The sequence below is a fragment of the Portunus trituberculatus genome, chromosome 17 (assembly GCF_017591435.1).
Source record: "Portunus trituberculatus isolate SZX2019 chromosome 17, ASM1759143v1, whole genome shotgun sequence".
Taxonomy (NCBI): domain Eukaryota; kingdom Metazoa; phylum Arthropoda; class Malacostraca; order Decapoda; family Portunidae; genus Portunus; species Portunus trituberculatus.
The window spans coordinates 3,735,628-3,760,000 of record NC_059271.1 but is presented as its reverse complement, the minus strand read 5'-3'; the positions used below and the strand labels follow the sequence as shown (position 1 = coordinate 3,760,000).

Below are 24,373 nucleotides of genomic sequence, written 5' to 3'. Positions count from 1 at the left end.
AGTAGCAGAATATACATGGAGAAGGGAGTGTGAAAGGAGGGGGCCGTTGTCGACAAAGCGGAGTGACCATCATTATTATCATTGTACAATTGTCACAACTGCGCCAGTTGCAGCAAAATAGACTACACATTTCTCTCTCTCTCTCTCTCTCTCTCTCTCTCTCTCTCTCTCTCTCTCTCTCTGCGCGCAAAATTAAAAAAGTACAATATATGAAGAAAAGATATAGTCTCATTCTCTTTTTTTGCACAATGGCAAAAAGAGATCCTATCAAGAGAGAGAGAGAGAGAGAGAGAGAGAGAGAGAGAGAGAGAGAGAGAGAGAAGCTACGTCGCGGGTAGCTCGGGAAATCCCCAGGAAATCCCTTGAACCGATTCTCATGCCGGACCGACATGTACAGAGGCAGGAGTCGCAGGACTTGTGAGAGAGAGAGAGAGAGAGAGAGAGAGAGAGAGAGAGAGAGAGAGAGAGAGAGAGAGAGGACAGGTAGATGAAGCGTAGCGGTAGTAATGGAAGGAGAGGTTAGAGACTGAGAAAGTAGGAAAACAAGTGAAAGAGAACGAGGAGGCAAAGGTACCCACAGGTGTAGGAAAAACCCGACGAAGGAATGTGACAGTAACGATTAGCCTTGCTGTTTACAAACACACACACACACACACACACACACACACACACACACACACACCGCGTAGTGTAGTGGTTAGAACGCTCGACTCACAATCGAGAGGGCCGGGTTCGAATCCCGGTAAGCGGCGAGGCAAATGGGCAAATATCTTAATGTGTGGCCCCTGTTCACCTAGCAGTAAATAGGTACGGGATGTAATTCGAGGGGTTGTGGCCTCGCTTTCCCGGTGTGTGGAGTGTGTTATGTGGTCTCAGTCCTACCCGAAGATCGGTCTATGAGCTCTGAGCTCGCTCCGTAATGGGGAAGACTGGCTGGGTGACCAGCAGGCGACCTAGGTGAATTACACACACACACACACACACACACGGTAAGAAACAAACAAGAACAGCAACAATTATTAATGACAAAAAGCTACTACTGTTATTACTACTACTATTATACTACTACTACTATACTACTACTACTACTATTACTACTATACTACTACTACTACTACTACTACTACTTCTACTCTTGCCTCTACCCTCTTTACACCCAAAACATTACCAGCCGCCCATTGAAAATACATGGGAACACCCGAGGTATACGCTTCTTATTTTCCGTCTTATGTCCATGTTTCGAGGCTGTTTACCATATATGTGACCTTATAAGACTCGAAATAGTCGTGGCATACCGTGCCACGAAGATTTAGATGGTAAATTATATATACAAATTAGATAATGCAGTGTTTTCCAGCTTTGGTGGACTTGGGTGAGAGACGGGAAGCTGTCTTTGGGGCAAACATATGACTGAATGTCATTTACACATGTAAATATACATGTGCATGTAGATGTAAACATGTACATATGCATGTATATTTAAATGAAGGATAAATAAACTGTAAATCAGGTGAAAGTTGGGCTGAAGGTTGATTTTTTCTTGGTATAGCACTTACTTAACACATGTCAAATTCTCTCTCTCTCTCTCTCTCTCTCTCTCTCTCTCTCTCTCTCTCTCTCTCTCCCAATAGCTTTTATTTAGAATGATGTGTGATTTCATGTCACTGGACACTGGAAAAAGCATCAATTTACTTTACTTTTTTTTTTCTTGTCATGTAATAAACGAGAAAAAAAGTTGCACAAACACACCCTTCACTCCAAATTCAAAATTAGATATAGCGACTCCTAATTGAGACGCATAGTCTTTTCTGGGGGGAGGGGACTGTTTTATGGATATCTACCCTAATCAGTGTCTTGACATCCCGATTAACTTTTCTTAATTAACATACGTACATAGAAGATGGGAAAGGTCCATTCACACAAGTCACTCTCATATGAATTCAGTGTCTGCTGAGGGTTTTAGTGTCAGTAAAAAAAAAAAAAATGAATTTGGCTGACACATGTCCAGCACAGTACTTTCCGTGTCAGTTCTGTGACGTGATGTAAGTACCAGAGGGGTGAACCCGGCCTCTGTGGGGCATTATTGCTTTTGGAAATATCCCTCCCACCTAGGCAGTCGGGTTAATGAAGATTCCTTGGTCGTGAGACATGTCACTAAAAGTAGTGAATCTATGGAACAGAGGATTTACTACCAAGTGTACATTTGAGGGAGAGTAGATGTGAAGGCTACACGCATGGTACAATAACCATGGCTACACGTACGTCGTAGAACGTCTGGAAATCACCCGTAGGAGTGAGCAACCAGTCATCACTATCATCAACAGCAAGCCAGCAACAACATTAACCCCAAAATAAAGAAAGGAGAAAAATCAAAGATAAAACGGTTAAATGATAATAGGTGAAGAACGTATCATATAACCTCCACCACAAAAAAAAAAGAGCTCAACCGATAAACTAGACCACCAAATAGGTGGCCGTTGCAAAGACATCTGAAGATTTTCAGCTGGTGCTGATGTGAACATTGTTATCGACACGAAGCAGATTGCGTCGTTTGACTAATCACTGTTTCCCCAAAGAAGAAGAAGACTTCATTGTTTTTACCGTGACTAACGTTACCACGCCAACATGGGGAAAGGGTTTAATAACTATATGTGCAAGAAGTTCTTCCATCCAGCCTCAAGGGATAATCTCAAGCGGGTAAGTCGAGTTATTTACTTGCTTTTTTACAGAAATTAGAGTCGATAATCCTCACTTCCCCTGGAGTTAATACGATCAAATCTCCGTTTCACCCATCCATGGAGTCTGTGAAGTGGCTTATGTTTTTCTGGTGAGAAATGCAGTGAAATGATTGATGGAATATGTCATTTCTGTCGTAGATTACTATTTTCCGAGTTGACGGTTTTTGAGCCAACTTATGCCTACTTCTCATTCTCAACGATATTGGAGGACCTGTGGGAAATCGGGATTTTTGGGTGGGGGAGCATTAAATCGAGTAATGTGCATTGCAAAAAAGGTCGGAAATCAACAAAAGCACATAAAAATACTCGGAAAATGTTTTGATGGTGGACACAGTGAATGGATGCGGCGTGCTCTGTTTAGTGTGAGAGGAAGACATATCAGCCATGAATGTCGTTTCAATTAGGTTACTTTAGCTAGACTAGGTTAGGTTAGTTTTGGTTATCATATTTTCATTTCCACATTATGTCAGCTTAGTGAAAAAGCTGCGAAGGGGGGAGTTGGAGGACGACTTCCTTAGGACAGTGCCCCAAACCTAGCATAATAGGCTAGGTTATTACGTTGGGTTTAGTTAGTAACCCTTGCGAGGGGGTTTGGGTGGGCACAGCCACCCCAGCTAGAAGGTTTTAAGGTTGGACTTGGTTAGTCTCCCTTGGTGACTGTGTTGTAACATACAGCCAGAAGCTTAGCCTTGGCAATGCTGATCAGTGTAAACAAAGTAATGCTTGCTGCCTTGCATTCAATTACTAGTAAAACAAAGACAGAATGGTTACCAAGATAATTTTGGTCTGGTGATGCATACATTGCCATGTTTTACCGATAACTATAGCCCATAAATGCAAATAGATAAACATTCCTAAATGCCGACACTCTCCCTCAAAAAATTCCCAAGACCCAAGGCTGAGATAATAATGTAAAATGCCCATAGAACATTAGACAGCACTGAAATTTTGAAAATCACACAATGTTATTCCAAGTTAGGTTAAATTAGAAGTTGTTAGTTATCCTGATGGGGAGTTCAGATTAAGTTACTATCCTTGGATGTCCATGGGGAGATGCAGACCTCTCCATTATGTTAAGTGGAATTAGTATGCCTGAGTAAGGTTATCAAAGCGGCACAGACTAAGATTTTTGGATTTGAGTGACAAAATTTGCTTACTTTTTTTTTTTTTTTTTTTTTTTTTTTTTTCTTTCTTTAAGCCTTCCATCTCATGCACTTTATATTTCTGCCCAAAATCATGCCAAGTCTGTTCTTCAACTTGCCAAACACTCCTTCATAAACAGAAAATGTTGAAATCTTTCAAACTCCAACTCCCCTTGAGACTTCTGGCATCTGGCCAAAAACACCTCCAATAACTTTACTTCTCTATCTTTCCCTCCTTTATTTCATCCTGATGGCACCACTGTCATTTCATGTATCTCTAAAGCTGAACTCTTCTCTCAAACCTTTGCTACCAACTCCACCTTGAATGATCCTGGGCTTCTCCTTCCCTCTCCTCCTCTCTTTAACTATTTCATGCCTTCAATTAAGATTCTTCATAATGATGTTTTTCATGCCCTCACTGGCCTAAACCCTCAAGAGGCTTATGGACCTGGTGGGGTCCCTCCTATCGTTCTCAAAAACTGTACTTCCATGCTTGCACCTTGCCTGGCCAAACTCTTTCACCTATGTCTGTCAACTTCTACCTTTCCTTCATGCTAGAAGTTTGCTTCCATTCAACCTGTTCCTAAAATGGGTGACCATTCTAATCACTCAAACTACTGCTCTATAGCTTTAATCTCTTGCTTGTCTAAAGCTTTCGAATCTATCCTCACTGTGAAGATTCCCCAATATCTGTCACTTCACAATCTTCTATCTGATTCCCAATATGGCTTCCATCAAGGCCGCTCTACTAGTGATCATCTGACTTTCATTACGGAGTCTTGGTCATCCTGTTTTAGGGATTTCAGTGAAACCTTTACTGTTGCATTAGGCATATCAAAAGCTTTTTATAGAGTCTGGCACAAAGCTTTTATTTCAAAACTGCCCTCCTACAGTTTCTATCCTCCTCTCTGCAACTTTATCTCAAGTTTCCTTTCCAACCATTCTATTGCAGCTGTGGTAGACAGCCACTGTTCTTCTCCTAAATCTATTAACAGTGGTGCCCCACAGGGTTCTATACTGTCACCCACTCTCTTTATATTATTTATTAATGATCTTAACTAAACTTCTTGCCTTATTCACTCCTACGGTGATGATACCACCCTACATCTTTCCATGTCCTTTCAGCGATTACTAACCCTTCAGGAAGTGAACAGATCACATAGGGATGCCACAGAACACCTGACTTCTGTTCTTTCTAAGATTTCTGATTGGGGCGTAGAAAACTTAGTGTTCAATACCTCAAAAACTCAATTCCTCCATCTATCAACTTGACACAACCTTCCACACAACTATCCCCTCTTCATCAATGACACTCCCCTATCTCCCTTTTCTACACTGAATATTCTCAGTCTGTTCTTTACTCATAATCTAAACTGGAAACTTCATATCTCATCTCTTGCTAAAACAGCTTCTATGAAGTTAAGCATTCTGAGGCATCTCCACCAGTTTTTCTCCCCTTTCCAACTACTAACTCTGTACATGGGCCTTGTCTGTCCTTGTATGGAGTACTCTTTGCATTTTTGGGGTGTTCCACTCATGTAGTTTTCAATAGATAGGGTGGAATCGTAACCTTTTCGTTTCATCAATACTTCTCCTTTGACTGATTTTCTGCTGCCTCTTTCTCACTGCCAAAATGTTGCATCTCTTACTAACTTTTATTGCTACTTTCATGCTAACTGCTCTACTGATTTTGTAACTGCATGCCTCCCCTCCTCCTGCAGCCTTGCTGCACAAGGCTTTCTTCTTCCTCTCACCCCTATTCTGTCCAAATTGTTAATGCAAGAGTTACCCAGTACTCTCAATCATTCATACCTTTCCCTGGTAAACTTTGGCCTGCTTCTGTATTTCCATCTTCTTACAACTTGACCTCTTTTGAGAGGGAGATTTCAAGACATTTGTCCCAAACTTTAGACTAATTCTATTTTAATCTTTTGGGGAACTGGCACTCCAAATGGGCCTTTTTTTAAATCTGCTATTGCCCTTGGCTGGCTTCTCTTCCTTGCATAAAAAATGTTTTTGTCATAGTATTCAAATAATAAATCACCAAGGTTGGTTGTTAAGATGGCTTTGAATAAATCAGCATTACATAATATATGAAACTAGACTCAGAGAGGGAATACTGGAGACCAATATTACCTACAGCAAAGAAGCACTTCCTAATGTCCAAGACAGTACAAACATGATGTAACTTCTACTGGTAGCCTCAAGTAGTACAGAGAGTTGGAAGATAGTGGAAAATCTTCAAAATTCAGAGAAGATTTACAGTGAATTTATTTGACACATTGTTATCAAATCATGTCTTGATAATTTCTCTTTAACAGAGAATAGATTTAAAGCCATTAGTCAGTCAAATTATTGCAAATACTTAAAGCCTTCAACACATCTGGTTCAATAATGCTGTATAACTTCAATTACCTTAAGATTAGTACTGTATCCCAGGTTTCCCACCACTAAGTTGTATTTAATCTAAAAATGTACAGTGGTACCTTGAGATAAGAGTTTAATTCTTTCCATGATGGAGCTCATATCTCAAAATAATTTTTCCCATTGAGATGCATTAAAATGCCATTAATCCGTTCCAGCCTCCCCAAAAAGAGCACCTCTAATTTTTTTTTTTTTTTTTTTTACGTGTTTTCAGGGAAGAAAAGGTATATGTAGATAATAATTATTGCACAGAAACATATTAAACATAAGAAAAGATAATATAAATAGATAAACTACTCTTGTAAAGGGTATTTATCCCGGAGGATGCATTCCATGAGACGTTTTATATTGGGGTTGAACAGCATGGATGCTGTGGTCTGTGACTGTTGTTTTCAGCGCTGCACCTAAAGTGTATTAGCAAGGGAACTGTACTCCGAGGCAAGTTTCGGATTTGCAGAGACTATTATTACTTAAAATATATAGAGACTTCTATTTTTCTTTTAATAGTTAATGATGATAAACAATTACAAATGACCAACAAATTGTTTGGGATGATTGAATCAGTCACATGTTTAGGTTCCACTAGAATTTTTTTTTCTCAGATATGATGCATCATAGCAGATTTGGAAGGCATTTCTACTGCTTTGTTTATGTCTTGTCTGATATTCAATGAAGTGATAATGATTCAAATTTGCATAATTGAGAAGAGAAGGGAATGGGAAGGTCCAGGAATGGTATGTCATGGTAATATTCATGTCACACCTTTGAAATCTGTCTCTGATTTATCATTCCTTTGTTATGTCACTCCTTTCCAGTATAGATGCATTCAAATGATACTAAATATTATTTGCTATAAAATTCACATTTTTCTTCTTTATAAAGAATATAATAACAATAATAATAATAATAATAATGAGAATGAACGTTAAAGTTGTGATAATAATTGCTGCTGCTACTATCAATAGTAACAGCAATAATGGTAATTATAATAATGAAAATAATAATAGTAATAACACCAATAACAATTCTACTAAGCAGGGATTGTTTGTACATATTTTACAAGTTTTCAACTCAAATGTTTGGTGGTAGGGAAGTACCTGTGCATTACGAGGAAGGTTGCACATCAAGAGGTAGAAAAATGTGTCATTTCTCTTATAATACAAAGGTATCTAGAAATAATGAAATTAGTATACCAATTGTGTGTTGCAAACTTTATCTTAAGAACATAAGAAAATGAGGGAAGGTGCAAGGGGCTGTCAGGCCTACACATGGCAGTCACATCTCGTTGCTGCACCATAATTTTAAATGAAATGCTTTAATTGTTGATATTTTGGGAGCTTTCATTTATACTTTTGGAAAATTTAGTTACACAAAAATTAACATTATACAGTATACCTTTACTTGAAACTTATTCCTACATCTAGAAGCTTATCTTCTACATTAGTGATTCCCAACCTTTGGGTACACATACCACTAGAGGTATGTAAAGGCCTTCCAGGTAGTACATGAACACTTTCAGGATCATATGTGAATTTTAGTTAAATTTGATCGATTCATTTCTCAGAAAAATTATTATTGCTTAACACAAAATCTGGCATCAGTCAGCAGGTGAAGAAAAAATAGATGCCTCCCTTGCAGTAAAATAAGTTGTTGTTAGCTCATTTGTGTGTTCTACTTGTGAATAAATTGATATTTGCTGGAATTGAGTTTTTTTTCTGGAACCAGGTGGTACACGAAGACTGTACCACCAAGTGGTATTCACTCAGGAAAAGTTTGGGAACCACCATTGTATATATACAATAGAGCACTATCATGGCATCACACACAATACATTAACAAAGTCTTATACAAACTCTATAATGGCTGGTAGAAATATGAAAGTAATATTCATAGTTTCTGAATGTTGTTGGCAGGTATGGATTGCTGAGCAGAAGGCTGAGGCTGAACGCAAGAAGCAGGAAGAGTTGCGTGTCCAATATGAAAAGGAGCAGGAACTCTACAATAACAAGGCACTCCTGGCCAAGGGGGAGAATAAGGAAAAACTGTCCCTTAACTTTATGTATGAAGCTCCTGCAGGGGTCAAGAAAGAACGGGAAAAGGAAGAAGGGGAACCAGAGTACAAGTTTGAGTGGCAACGTAAATTCAATGCTCCAAGAGAAAGGTAAGCTTGCAGTATTTCTTAGATTAGACATCTTCAGGAAATATGTTGTATGAGGTCTATCATGGTATGAATTCTACCATAACCTCAACTTACCTTGTGGCATTCTCCTGTGTTCTACCATTCCCCTGACTGAATGTTCTGCCTCATCTATTGACCTTATGATTTAGATACCTCAACACTACCATTCTGCATCCATTTAGTTGCAATTTAAGGCATAGTATTGTTATTTTGTATGTTTGTTTATTTTTTATTTTATATACTTATTATTATTATTTTTTTTTTTTTATTTATTTATTTATTTATTTTTTTTTTTTCTTCTAGAACTGAATGAATTTTTCATTGTTTTCGGTGGGAAATAAAGATGTGGCTTGCTGAAAATCCAAACTGGATTGCATTTTGAGTTATGGAGCAGATTAAGGTTGTATCTCATGATATTGATGTACCGCTTATGAACGTAATAGGTAAAGTTGGTAGGAGGGTAAAGTGTTGGAGAGTTGCTTTAAGGTGTATAAGGTGGGAGGATGAGGAGATCAGTGTTTTGTTGTATAGTACTTCCTTGAGAAATGTAGTGGTGGTGTTTCTATCCACCACACATGATCAAATTCCCTGCGATATGACCCACTGGTGGGTCATCAGTTACTATCCACTGTTGCGATGCAACCCACTGGTGGGTTGTACAACAGTTTTCACATACATCACATTTTAATAATATTAATAGAAATTTGATTATACAGTAAGTCCTTGTTATACGGTACATATGCGTTCCTGAAAACCTTACTGCAAATCGAAATTACCGTATACCGAACCCATTATAACATGTAATAATAGGGGATGTGCTCCAGCACATCGAAAGTCACCCCTACAGACATAAAAATACTGGCAACCCCTGCTTAACGAAGCAGTTACGTTCCTAAAAACCCTTCATTAAGCGAATTTTCATTAAGCGAACCAATTATAATAAGTTTGACCCTTGAGTGAACTTCCATTGAGAGTAAACAAAGCGAGAGTGCATCATAGTACAGTAAAAGGTTTAATGAAAGTAAAAATTATGAAGTTAAACATTTAAGCAGTTTAATTTAAGACTAAGTCATTATAATATACACTAATGTATGTATGTAAGTAACTTTATAATGTTGATGATCTTAAATTTATGAAGGGAGGGAGAGTGGCAAATTTTCATTAAGCGAACCAATTATAATAAGTTTGACCCTTGACTGAACTTCCATTGAGAGTAAACAAAGTGAGAGTGCATCATAGTACAGTAAAAGGTTTAATGAAAGTAAAAATTATGAAGTTAAACATTTAAGCAGTTTAATTTAAGACTAAATCATTATAATATACACTAATGTATGTATGTAAGTAACTTTATAAAGTTGATGATCTTAAATTTATGAAGGGAGGGAGAGTGGAGCGGGAAATACGCTAGCTGGCAATCTGTAGAATGTAAACAAAGGGTGCATCATTCTACCGCATACAAAAGTTATGTACCACATTTCCACAAGGCTTTCCATTTTATCCACTGCAGAGTCATGAGTTCAGGTGGTTCTTTTAGCTTGCAAGAAAGATATGATCTCACCAGCCTTCTTAATAGAGTCTGCTGACTTGAAAATGGTAGACAGTAGATGGAGTCAAGCCATGGTGGGAAGCAATGCTTCACCTCAAAAGTAAGAGCCTTCCTGGTCTTCTTAGCAACGCTAGGCAACATTGCAGGGCATTTTGGTGGCATGTAGAGCGAGGTATGACGAGCTGCTACTGACACTTATTATTTTGAACTAGGGGAGTGAGTGGTGAGCGTTTTGTTCACGAGAGCCGCTGGTGTATTCAAAAGCCTGTTGGCTTGGATGTTACGGTGGAGCTTTCAAACTTGGAAAAAATTTCCTGGATAAAATTTCGGTAAAGCGAGTTTGGTGTTCGTTAAACAAGCAGATGGTAGTAAAAGGAAACCTTCATTGTAGTGAAATTTTGTTGTGTGAACCTTCGTTAAGCGGGATTGCCTGTACATGAAAATAGTCATATAAAAAAAAAAAATCTAAAGTACTGCACAAAAGAAATAAACAGAAAATGTTTATATTTACCTTTCACTCGCCACATATTCTATCATTTGATGTCCCTCCTGAGGCTAACCCCTAAAACTCGGGGATGTTGGGAGTTTTCGCTCGCGCTAACTCGGCAGGTTTGGTGAGAAATACACAAAATAGCCTGTATTCACATATAGATTACACTTGGAAATTCAATAAACAAGTGAGTACAAATGGTGTTCTGCCCACAAGCAACTCTTCCTCTTTGCAGTGCAAAAAACCAGAAGTCTAGATGCTATGGTTACCAAAATATCACAGGTTGAAGGAGGTGGTATCATCGGTGTACATGGCCTTGCGTATGATTGGGTCCAGTGGCCTTGGCTAGAGCGATAGAAAATGGGCCCCTTGTATCCTCTCTCTCTCTCTCTCTCTCTCTCTCTCTCTCTCTCTCTCTCTCTCTCTCTCTCTCTCTCTCTCTCTCTCTCTCTCTCTCTCTCTCTCTTATTATTATTATTATTATTAAGTATTAGTAAGGCCTGCAGGAGAGGTGGCAGAATTGGACACTGTGAAATCACTTGCTCCTACCATCCATTGTGGGAGTTGGTGACACAGTGACGTATAGAATATGTTTACTCCTGATTAGTGTTGCCAGCTCACAAGCAAAGAAAACGGGAAGAAAATAGCCAAAATATAGCCCCAAAACGCCTAAATGTGTATCGACATGCCCCGAGTCTTGTGTGATGAATGTCTATCGACGTGTCCCAAGTTTTGCGGACTAAGGACAGTAGGGATTTCAGCCCTTACTCATAATATCCACAAAAAACACGCCGTAAGGATTTCACTTGTGTTCAGTGGAAAATGCGGGAATAGACTGATTGTTATGGTGGCCGCACAGCGTGGTGGCACTACGGTACAGTGTAAACAAAACATGGGCGGATACCGTATCTGTGAATTTTTCTTATCGTAAATAGAATCGAGGGTAGTAATTACCAAACACCGTAACTGTGAATTTACCAGATAACAAAGTACTGTATAATAAGGACTTGCTGTATAGTGAAATTGCAGTAAACTGTATGTGAAGTAGGGCATAATAAAAACTGATTGATAAAAAATATGAATCTTATTTTGTTTTTAGTATTATAAAAAATATTTGAAAAATAGTCTTCTTATTTCCATTTTTTCTTTCTGATACATGTAAAAGAACTATATTATCTTGCATTTTTCTTCAGAAGAACATAAAACTTTATATAACAAATCGTTGAAACCGATTTCACAATTGGACTTTCTTTGACAAACTTAAATGATTTTTTTATTGATATTTTATATTTTTACTGCTATTTAATTTAAAAAAAAGCTGCCATTGGTGACCTTTTTGAATTGCATATATAAATAAACTTAAGTAAAGAAACAAAATAAATAAATAAAAATGTTATAAAAATTAATTGAAAATACTTTTTCCTTTTCTCTTATACATGTAAGAAAACTATATTATCTTGCATTTTTCCCTCAGAAGAACATAAAGCTTTTCTATAACAAATAATTCAAACTGAGATATCACAATTGGACTTTCCTTCATAAGCCTTAATAATTTTCCTGATATCATCTTTATTGTCTTATTTTATCTCTCTTCTGTTGAACTATGTTGACCCTAAAACTGTGTAGAATTCATCTTCTAAATATGCAAAACTAAGAGATGAAAATTTATAAAGAAATTTAGGAAAGGAAAAATATAGTACAATTTAGAGATGCACTGAATATCAACAAATAAAGTATGTCAACCACTAGGTCATATCGCAGAGAAATCATAGATTTTTCACAGTATGCAATCCAACTCACAAATGGGCAAACACTTTGAGGTTGCCAGCTTGTTTGGTTGTTCTCCCAGACAACACTCTGCTCTTCTCCCTTCGCTGGCTCGACTAACAACGACGTGACAACAATTTATTTGTATCACAGTGCGGGCGAACTCGCCGCGCTGCCAATCACAGGGAACGTGTTTATGACATTTTTACTTATTATTACTATTATTTTATATTACATTCATATGTATTCATTCATTTACTCTGTATACTTATGTGTTCTATATGTAGTATTTTTATATGTGCCTGCTGTCTCTCTTCCATATGCTACTTTGTTTATCACCACCTGCCATCATCAGGTCATTGGCAGTCAGGCTAGCCGTGGGCACTCCGCACCCACGCACTCTCACATTGATCCACCTTGTTACTCTGTATCAGCCTGTCTACCAATATACAAAGTCAGTCCAGAAAGTATCGAGCCATTTGCAATTTCAAGAAATATGTCTAACCTAGGACAATGGCGCCCACCTCTCTTTCAAAGTAGTCTCCCTCAGACCTCAAATACTTCTCCCAGCATTCCTTCCACATTTCAAAACATTTTGCAAAGTTCTCTTTTGGGATCTTCATCAGCTGGCTCGTTGCTTCCATCTTAATTTCGTCTATGGACTGAAATCTCCTTCCTTTTAACAGTGATTTTATCTTTGGGAAAATCCAGAAATCACAGGGAGCTAAATCTTGGCTGTAAGGGGGCTGAAGGAGCTGGGTGATGGAATGTTTTACCAAAAATCCCTGCACGACACGTGAAGAATGAGCAGGTTCATTATTATGATAAAGTATCCAGTCTCCATTTGCACATAACTGCAGACATATCATGCAGGGATTTTTGGCAAAGCATTCCATCACCCAGCTTATTCAGCCACCTACAGCCCAGATTTACCTCTTTGTGATTTCTGGATTTTATCAAAGCTAAAATCAAAAGGAAGGAGATTTCAGTCCATAAACAAAATTAAGAAGGATGCAACGAGCCAGCTGATAAAGATCCCAAAAGAGAACTTTGCAAAATGTTTTAAAACGTGGAAGGAACACTAGGAGAAGTGGGTGAGGTCTGAAGGAGACTACTTTGAAGGAGAATAGGCCGCCATTATCCTAGGTTTGAAGCATTTGAAATTGTAAATGGCTGGATACTTCTTGGACAGATCTCTTATTGAAGGTATCCATGCCTTGTTTGACCTTCCCTTCTACACAGTGGATCTGTGGTGCCCTTCGCACCATTACATTTAGAAGCAGTGAGCAGCAGTCAGAGGAAGTAACAGTAGTAGTGGCAGCAGTAATGGCAACCATGGGGCCAGCATGCAGACATACATAGCTAGGACAATATCAAGCATTAGTAAAACATATATAAAAACAACACTGGAGCACAAAGCAGGTAGAAAAGAAAAATAAGGTAGGGGCAATAAAAAAAAATGTAATAACACCATCAAGAATGAGTAAAATACACTCAAAATAATGTAAGAGAGGTATGCACATTTGAAAGAAAATAAGTGATCATAGAGAAATCAACCTGGTAACAAATAGAAATAAAAACAACTCAACACTGGCCTGGAAAAGAAGGACTAACTAAAGAAAATTTGCATGACTTGAGCATATAGCCTATAAATAAAAAATAATGGCAAGAAAATGGCACAAAACACACTAGAAAAAATAAACATATTGTGAAATCATACTAGAAATTATAAATAAGGCATAAACAGTCACAGAAAAAATAAAACTGGAAATAAATCTGGCATGAAAAAGTCAAATAGAAAACAAGTCACGGAGGCAGAGGAATATCATATGACAAGGCAGCCAATGAAAGTGAGTGTCAGAGACTTAGGCCAATCAGGAAGCAGCACACAAGCAGCAGCCAGTCACAAGACGGGACACAAGACTGAGAGGCAAGATGGCGTCACTTTTGTTTTGAATGAGGGTGACCCATAGCCTAGAAAACACTAAAAAATCATAGAAAATACAAAACAGTTATTTTTAGTGTTTGTAACTTATGCAGCCTGTGGCACAGAACAGTTGCCATATTCTCCAGCATACACAGGAGACTAGTGACAAGGCTATGTATGAGTGGACAGGCTGGTAGGTGAACACAAGGCCACACGGCAGGAACGCAAGTCCGTAACGCTTGATGATGTTGCAAAGCCGGAACAACAGGAGCAAGCAGGCACATAGAACAGAGTGCCACAGAGAAAGAAGTTGCGCTGGAAGGAACTGGCAGGAGAAAGCAGGGTGCATGTGGCATCAGGAACACACACAAGAACAGCGTGAAGCATGCGTATTGTGGCACAGAGCACACTTGGATAGCAGAATGCAGCTTGTAGCAGGGTGTAGGCTTGTAGATAGCACATGGTAAGCAAGGCTTGGTAGCATGTAGCACATGATAATCAGGCAGGAACATGTGGGTAGGTCACACATGCCGCTGAGGCAGGGACAAAGCAATCTTCTGAGATGTGCATGGGTAAATACCGCATCTACCAGATGTAATGGTTTGAAGGGCACCACAGATCCACTGTGTTAAAGGGAAGGTCAAACAAGGTGTGGAAACTTTCAATATATTGGTAGGCAGGCTGATGCAGAGTCACAAGGTGGACCAACGTGAGAGCGTGTAGGTTCAGATTGGCTATAGGTCCCTGACCATCCTGACTGCCGATGACCTGATGCTAACAGATGGTGATGAACAAGGCAGCATGTGGAAGAGGAACCACAGGCACATGTAAAAACACTACACATAAAATACAGGCAGTCCCTGCTTAACAAACGGGTTACGTTCCTAAAAAAACGTTCATTGCGTGAATTTTCGTTAAGCGAACCAATTATAAGAAATTTGACTCCTGACTTAACTTCCATTGAGAGTAAACAAAGCGAGAGTGCATCATAGTACAGTAAAAGGTTTAATGAAAGTAAAAATTATAAAGTTAAACATTTAGGCAGTTTGATTTAAGTCATTATAATGTACACTTATGTATGTATGTATGTAACTTTATAATGTTGATGATCATAAATTTATGAAGGGAGGGAGAGTGAAACAGGAAAGACATTAACCGGCAACCTGTGGAATGTAAACAAAGGGCACATCATTGTACCGCATACAAAACTTATGTACCACATTTCCACAAGGCTTTCCATTTTATCCATTGCAGAGTCATGAGTTCAGGTGGTTCTTTTAGCTTGCACGGAAGATATAGTCTCACCAGCTTTCTTAATAGAGTCTGCTGACTTGAAAATAGTGGAGACAGTATATGGACTCAAGCCATGCTGGTGAGCAATGCTATTAGTTTTCTTGCCTCTCGTGTCTGTAAATAATATTCAGCTTCACCTCGAGAGTAAGAGACTTCCTGGTCTTCTTAGCAACGCTAGGCAACATTGCAGGACTGGTTGCAGGGCGTTTTGGTGGCATGTTGAGCGAGGGAAGACGAGCTGCTGCTGGACGCTGTTATTGTTTTGAACTAAGAGCGGGGAAGGGTAGGAGAGTGAGTGGTGCGCGTTTTATCCACGAGAGGCACTGGTGTATTCAAAAGCTTGTTGGCTTGCGTGATACGGTGGGGCTTTTAAACTTGGAAGAAATTACCTGGATGAAATTTCATTAAAGTGAGTTTGGTGTTCGTTATACAAGCAGATGGTAGTAAAAAGAAACGTTTGTTGTAGCAAAATTTCATTGTGTGAACGTTCGTTAATCAGGGATTGCCTGGATATAAGTATACAAAGTAGATGAATGAATATATATGAATGTAATATAAAATAATAATTAGTAAACATTTGATGTGTGGTGCATAGACACATTGCCACAATGTTTCGATAGTAACTAAATAAGACAGTTGGCATTAACATAAAATATGCTTTTGAATTACTTCCAGTTACTGCAAAGATGATGACACCATTCGTGACCAGCCATTTGGGATTGCTGTGAGAAATGTGCGATGCATCAAATGCAAGGCATGGGGCCACATTAATACAGATAAGGAGTGTCCTCTTTATGGGCGGGTGCTGGAGCCAGCTGAGGGCTCTGGTGGCCTTAGCCATAAGGAACTGGCTGCAGGGATGAGAGATGATGGCCTGCGGCTGAAGAATATACCAACAGTTTCATATGGGATATATGGCAACTCTCAAAATCCATTTGCTAAAAATCAGGTTAGTAAAAGAAACTGGTTATTAATTGTTAAATTTCATGTTATTGTGAGTTTTCTTCAAGAAATAGCAAACTTATACTATATGATATATTTTTTTCACTTAGCTAGATTATTTATGTGAACTGTATTGTTCTTAATTTGCTAGAAAATTTTATCTAAAGTATGGTTATTTGTGCAAGATTATTTGTGGGAAGTTGGAGCACTTTTACATCAGTAACATTTTTTTTACAACAAACCATAGCATCAATACAAAATGTTTTTTTTTTTTTTTTTTTTTTTTTATGCATTCTAACATTCCATCTTCTTGTATTTACTTTTCTTGTACATTCCTTAAAATGACCTCATTTGCACTGGTGTACTTGGCTTACAACCATAATCTGTCCCGAATTCCTATCAGTAACGTAACAAAAAAGATTTGATGGCAACACTTTATTCTTGTAAATCCCCAAAAAATTAGCAAAAAAGAATTGCCACTCTTAAAAGTGCAGTAAAGCATGTGCTACTATATTTGAGTGATATATTGGTCCCATTCCAAGTTAGGCATTGCAAGGAGAAAAAAAAAATTTAAAAAACTTTTTGGTCATATAGCACGTTGATTTTAAGTGAAATATTTCCTATGCCACTGTATATCCTCCGTATTATTTCAGTGCTTTCTGGCTTTTGCAGCTGACTAAATTGCATATTACTTGCTGCATTCATTTCTTCACTTCCTAGAAAGTTCAACCTTTATAGTAAGGGTATTTATTTATTCATCATCCACCATTATATCGTTGGGACCCAAATTCCAATAAAATGGTAGTCTCTAAGGATTTAATCTGTATTTCATTTGCATTTTAAAACTGGTACATTAGTTCCAGAGATCACAACACTCCAACGTCTACAATCTTGTGGGGAGATAGGGGGATTATTGTCTAATTTGTTTAAAAAATGCTTTAAAAAAAAGTATACCTCAAACTGCAAATAAATTTAGTTGTGTAGCATTAAGAACTACACTGCCTCACCTTGGATAGCATCAGAGCTGAGTGGTTAAATATGAAGCTGGCCATAAAAGTGGGCAGTCAGGAATAGGAGGACTGAACAAAGGTGAAGTTCTGCAGGTTTTTACAATGTATTTTCATTTGTTTTCACATGAATATATAAATAAGCACAAGAGACTCTATGCAGTGTCAATTACACCAGCTCACTGTCACTCATTCCACATCACATACTCTCAACATAACACATTCTCACTCACTCCCACCTCACTCCTCACTCATTCCCCTCTGGCCAAAGTACAGTCTCAGCAGGGCACAGTCACATCTAAACCTAACTAAGTTAACTCTGTCCATTAAAGGTACATAATGGACCCAAGGCTCAAACATATGACACAAATTAACTATCTTATTTAGTGTATCATTGGCACTAATATATACCAAAGTCTTACTTCACTATGCACCATATCACTGATCAAATCATAGCATCTTGGAGAAGTTTACAGTATCTACGAAATGGTAAATATGTCTGCACAGGAATGTTTCTGCCAGAGTAATGGCTGTCAATTGATGTCTCTCTTAACCTTTATTGCAGGTGACTGACCTGCCATCTACATGCTTCCTTTGAACTAACACATATTATTCAAAACAGCTTTGCATTGTGATAAAACATCTTAACAACTTATATAAGAACTGACCTGCACTGTTACAGTAGGATAATAATAGTAATGATTACCCTCCTTTATTAAGCAGACATGGCATATAGTTCAACTATGGTAGCTTAATCACATCTGGCATGCCACTTTTGTTTGCAGCCATGAATGAGGAAATCAGTCAAGCTATTAAATTAAAGTCCATATTTTTAAATATTTTTGTATCTTAGGTTAAAGGCTCATGAGAAATTATTAGAAGTTTTTAATTGTTTTCTAGATTTTGATAGTTAAACAGGAATTGTGGTGCCCCTGCTGAAGCAACATGTCAGTCGAATTTGATTTAGCACTTGCATTGAATAGGCAAGATGCTGCTGTAACATGTGGTATAGGTATCATACCGTGAATCCACTCTGAAGTGACCATAAGGTTGACATTTCTGATAATATTGTTATTATTATTATTATTTATTTTTTATTTATTTATTTATTTATTTATTTTTATTTATTTTTATTTTTTTTCCCTGTTGCCACAATATTCGTATGGTAGAGAGGCAAGCTCTTGAGAGGTAGTCTCAGTCTTCAGCTGATGAGAAAACAGTGTTTGATGGTTCATAGAGGGGCAAATACTCCTATACTGGCACTCACCTCACTCCAGCCTTGATGTGGGAGTGAAACATGGCACGCTGGGTGGAGAGCGAACAGCAACTGTAAAATCCCATTTTCTCAATTTCTTGTTAGTGTCACTTACCTCATTTTCAGCCATAAGTCACCACCAATATTGACCAATGAAAAAAATGTTTATGATCAACCAACATACTATCTATGTGAATCTTGAAAATAGTCCTGAAAAAAGTCAGTACGTAAAGAACGTGAAACTCAGTATGTAAAGAACATGAGGTGAAGTACATTTGAACAAAAGTTGTCTTGAATACACTGAAGTCATTCCACACAATACTGTTATTTAGTAGGTGATACCACAAACCCTAAAAGTTTGGCGTCACACAGGGACTGAACCGTTGTGTTGACGCCTTGTCATTCCAATAACAATAATGAACCCACAACCTGTATCTTTAGCTACCTTATTTCACCCAAGTATTCTAAAATTATATGTTGTGTACAGCTGGATGTTTTTTTTGAGTGGCTTTTGATGTGGTGATGGAACAATGATGCTGTAAATATTTTGTTCTACTTGGCAACTCTCATAAACCATGCAACACTGTCTCCAAAGGCTAGCCATGGTCAGGTTTGGTCAAGTCACTCCAAGGTTGAGATAGCAACAACATGAGTTGGTACAGCAAACACCTACATCTGTTGATAAACTGGATTCACAATAGCTCAGTTAATTTCTGCTGAGGTTTCACACTCCTTCAAAATTTAGTGCTGAACTCCATCACATGTTATGTATCTCACCAGCTATAGTTGTCATATAAGTGATACAAATAATTTTACACACAAGACCAGTGATTCTCAACCAGGGTTCTGCGGAACCCTGGAGTTCCATCTACCATCACCAGGGATTCCACAAGAAACCCATAAAATATTGATGTGCTACTACAAAATTGCTGTGATCTTAATTCATAATTCATAATTCCTACTCAGCAACACGTTACAAACACTTTCAAGACACCAACATACTTGTACGTATCAGGTAGTACCATGTATAGTCATGAGAGCAAATAATATGTGTGAACAGGGGTTACTGCGCTTAAGAAGACACCTGTATACCATATATAGGGATTCCGTGAAATAGGAAAAATTATTACACAGGTTCCTCCAAGGTGTAAAGGTTGGGAATCACTGTACTAGACAATCAAATCACTTCATGCAATTTCACATGTATTTCATTTTTTTTCTTATCATTTTAGTTTTACAGTTCACAATTTGTTTCATAAAGTACAATAGTTTATATTCAGTTTACATATATAACTTTTGACGGATAGTCATTTTACTCCAAATACTCCAAGCATGTTCAGCAACACAGCCATTTCCTTTTCTTCCCAACAACAAAGAACAAGCAATAAAATATTTCTTGCTTGTCATTTTGTCCAACTGCCAACAAAAATTACCAAAGTGTTGGGAGAAATTTGCACTGTGTGATGCCACCTTTAGTGATTTATTCTCAAACATTTTATTTTCTTTGCTAATTCTGTATTTTCATATAAATACTAATAGGCTTGGATGTTATGATTGTTTTTCCATTAATTTTCATTGATAAAAAAATATTTGACCTGAAAAATCAATGGAAAATAAGATGATGATAAAGATCATGGAGTTGTACATGCATGATAGTAACCAGTCAGTGCTTAGTCTACAAACATTTGTAATGTCAACTTCTCTGTTGAGTTTGAAGTAATCAACAACAGTTTTGATCCTTAGACTTCATCATTCCTTTACCCACATTTCTCTGATAAATGGTAATCTTTCTTTTGTTTACACTTTTGTTCAGGTTTGTCTCATACCAAATAAATTTATTTATTATACTTTGCTATTTGTTGATTACTATGTGACCATTACATTGTCATCTGTAAATAGCTTTCATTTCATATCATCCATGCCAATGTTATCAAATTTTACTTTCATTGATGGGAGAATAGAAGTACAAAAGATGTAAGTTGAGGCTCCACTCTAGTATCCTGTTGAAAATAACATCAAAACAAGAGAGAGATGAACACACACTTACATGCACACATCTTTTTGAATAAAACACTATTAAAGGTAAATTTTTCAGTAATGAAAATAATATAAGATTCCAATCTAGTTGTAAATTGTGTTGTAAGGGAGGCATTTCTTTTACAAATTGACTCTTGCTTTGGCAGCGGCTTGTTTCGAGTGACGAGGAGAGTATGGATGAGTACACACTGCTACGCTCTCTGACCATGAAAGAGAAGAGGAAGCTCCTGAAGAAGCTAGAAAAAATGGATAACAAGAAAAAGAAGAAAACAAAGGAAAGTAAAAAATCTTCCTCGTCTTCATCCTCCTCTTCCTCAGAATCTGAGGATGAAAAGAAAATAAAGAAAAAGAAAAAGAAAGATAAAAAGATGAAGAAAAAGAAGAAGGCTAAGACAAAATATAGTTCAGATTCAGAAGATGAATACAACAGCAAGAGAAAAAAGAAAACAAGTAAGAAGGGAGAAAGCAAGAAACAGTCTGAGGAGAAACCTGACACTCAGGCTCTCCTCAGGGAGATAACAAAGGGACTCAAAGTGGACTTTGTAGGAAGAGACAACCCTTTTGCAGCCACTGTTAAGACTACAACCACTACCACCACCACTGCTACTATCAAACAGGAGAAGCTTTTTGATGAGGAAGCTGCCTCTGTAAACAATCATGAAAAACACAAGAGAAGTATGATCCCAAGCTCAGAGAGGAGCAGAGAAAGGGATGAGTCCCTAGAAGGTCCTTCCAAGAGAGGAAGAGCATGGGACTTTTGGAACACGGATGGGGGGAAAGAAAGTGAGGAAATAAGTGATAAAGAAAAACAGACTGAAAATAAAAGCTGGCACAAGAGGTCAAAAAGCAGAGACAAGAGGTCAACAAGCAGAAACAGGAGATCAAGAAGCAGAAACAGCAGATCAAGAAGCAGAAATAGGAGATCAAGAAGCAGAAACAGGAGATCGAGAAGCAGAAACAGGAGATCAAGAAGCAGAGACAAGAGATCAAGTAGTGACAAAGAATCAAGGAGAGAGAAGATGTCAAGTAGAGAAAAAAGTTCAAAGAACAGAGTTGGACGGTCAAGAAGTAGAGAGAGAAGGGTAAGAAAGAGAGAAAGGATGTCAAGAAGCCACAGTGAGAAGTCACGAAGTAGATATACAAGGTCCACAAGCAGGAACAGAAGATCAAGAAGCAGAAACTAAAGAGAAAAAATAAAATCACAAGGTAGAAGAGTGTCTTGTAGAAAAGGTATTTATAAAGAAAAATGAATAAAAGTTGATTGCTGAAAATTCAGAGAAAAACATTCAAGAAGTATTAAGTGACAAAGTTACTATATGAAGAATATTAAAAACAGAGTAATCCATACTGTAAGAAGTAATGTTCTGTACATACAAATACAAGTATTTCAACTGTACATATTCCCTTCTACATTAATTATTTTATAATAAATTGGTACCACATACCTTATTTTTTTTTAATCAATAAAAAATATGTAGAATGGTTTAGATGATGGCCTTTATCGAAATGCATTGTAACAAACCTGTAAGCAAGGAATATTGTGCTGCTCATACCTGAAACCTTAAGCCATCAGTGTCCAGCATCCCTTAGGTACTTGACTTCAGTACTGCATAGGGTTTTTTTATAGATACATTTGCCACTGAATTCATGGCCTGTTTTCATACCAGCTTTCTGTGGTGCAAACATCTGTCCTTTATGATGTGTATCTATTCAATAAAAGGAAGAAGATTTTATGAGTATTTGCCAATTCTATAATGAACTTTTGGTAATGGAAAAGACAGAGTAAAGATTTTGTTATTTTAATTAATTATTTGATAATTTTATTTCTCTTTTTATTTATTTGTTTAATTTGTTTATATGATTTTATTTTACTGTTTTCTTTTAGCACACTGAATAGCTGTTTGTTCATTAAAAACATGTAAATGATTATGATGACAAGATACAATTTATCTGACAACTTTGGATTTTTTAAAATTTTAATATATTAATGAATTTATTCATATCTATATTTTACTTTATTATTTCTTCTCTGTTTTCTGAAAGGGTCACCTGTAGGCCATTAGACACCAGGCATGCAATCATATTTGGCTGTTTCATTGTAGATAATGGGAAGAATATTAATGCAGACAAAATTTTGGATGTTTTCTTTTATAACAGGTTTTATTCAACATTAAGTGAACATCAAAGTGATATTGATTGACAGTTATTTCTATGTATATGTTATTTTATGTTTTAAGCTTCACTGTCAATAAAGTAACAATGTTTGAAATGATCAGACAAGAAAAAAATAGATTGGCAATTACAGAATTAAAGGCAGTAACATGCTGAAAATCACAATATGTAGTAGCATACATTTCCTCCAAAGAACTGCAGAGATGTAAATGATGATTGTAATAACAAAGACACTATAACACTTGACTTCAGCTGAGGCAGTGAATGTCACTCATACCATTTGTTAAAATATCTTCATAAAAACCTCATACATATGAATCTGCCAGTTACATAAAATAATAATAATCCTGTATTAGGGAAACTTTTACAAAAATATCTTGTTTTCCATCAGAATTAGTAATTTTATGAAAAGTATTATATGTTGTGTGTATATATATATATATATATATATATATATATATATATATATATATATATATATATATATATATATATATATATATATATATATATATATAATCAATTATGTTTACATATATAGTATTTTGTAATTGCATCATGATTAATCTTGATTATTCAATGCACTGAAATTTCTTTAGAGATATGTTAAGCACTGAGTGTTGAAGTTCAGCTGCCTTGCAACACCACTAAGACATTAACTGGGGCTTGGTTGTGTAAGACTGGCACTCCTTAGATGACAGATATGAAAGAGGTATATTGATATTAAGTGAATAAAGATTATGTATACATAAATGTGTTTGTGTATGATTGTATTCATGTATATATGCATGTACTATATGCACATGCATAATACGTATGTCTCATAACAGCCAACCAGCCAAACTCAATCTTTTGGAATTTTCGATCTCCAGATTTTCGGGGCTTTGTTTTTAAAGATTACCTTTTATGTGCTGTTACCATAGGTGATAAGAATGACATAATTTAGTTATGAATCTAAATACTTCATGTGTGAAAAATTATTGTTTCATAGAAGTGAAACATGCCAAGATGATGTCAAGATACAAGAACACAGTGCAAAGAGCCTAGTACAATAATTGTTTAGTCACTTTAGGGCTAATACTTTTTTTCTTCTTATGATTGATCACATCAGTAAAAAGAAATATGATTTTTATATTGCATTTATTTGCCCCCTATATAAAGCATAAGTGGTAATGGCTCATAGCTATATGGTACAGAGTTAAACACCTCAGCTGGAATGGAGGCCAAAGTAACTGCAGACTGTAGCAAGTCTGTGTAGCTGCCGTTAGCGGTCTTTAACCGCTGGCTAGAAATAGAGAGAGAGAGAGAGAGAGGGTGACTGTTTACACCAGGTTTACCCACAAAATGGGGGTCACACTGATACCTTCCATCATCTTATCAGTAACTTCATTAAATCCTATTGGCATAGCTTGCCCCCTCATTCCTTAAGGTTTTGCTGACATAGGGTGATCCTC

At 37.1% G+C, this 24,373-nt stretch overlaps 1 protein-coding gene across 1 annotated transcript; it reads left to right on the top strand.

Annotated features, from left to right (window-relative positions):
• Positions 1-2,207: 2,207 nt before the first annotated feature.
• On the top strand, positions 2,208-24,051 carry LOC123505113 (corepressor interacting with RBPJ 1-like). The gene is made up of 4 exons (XM_045256178.1): positions 2,208-2,697; positions 8,218-8,465; positions 16,182-16,455; positions 20,894-24,051. Exons 1-4 carry the CDS (start codon positions 2,626-2,628, stop codon positions 21,929-21,931), a joined length of 1,632 nt encoding a protein of 543 aa, XP_045112113.1. The 5' UTR covers positions 2,208-2,625; the 3' UTR covers positions 21,932-24,051.
• The last annotated feature ends 322 nt before the right edge of the window (positions 24,052-24,373 follow it).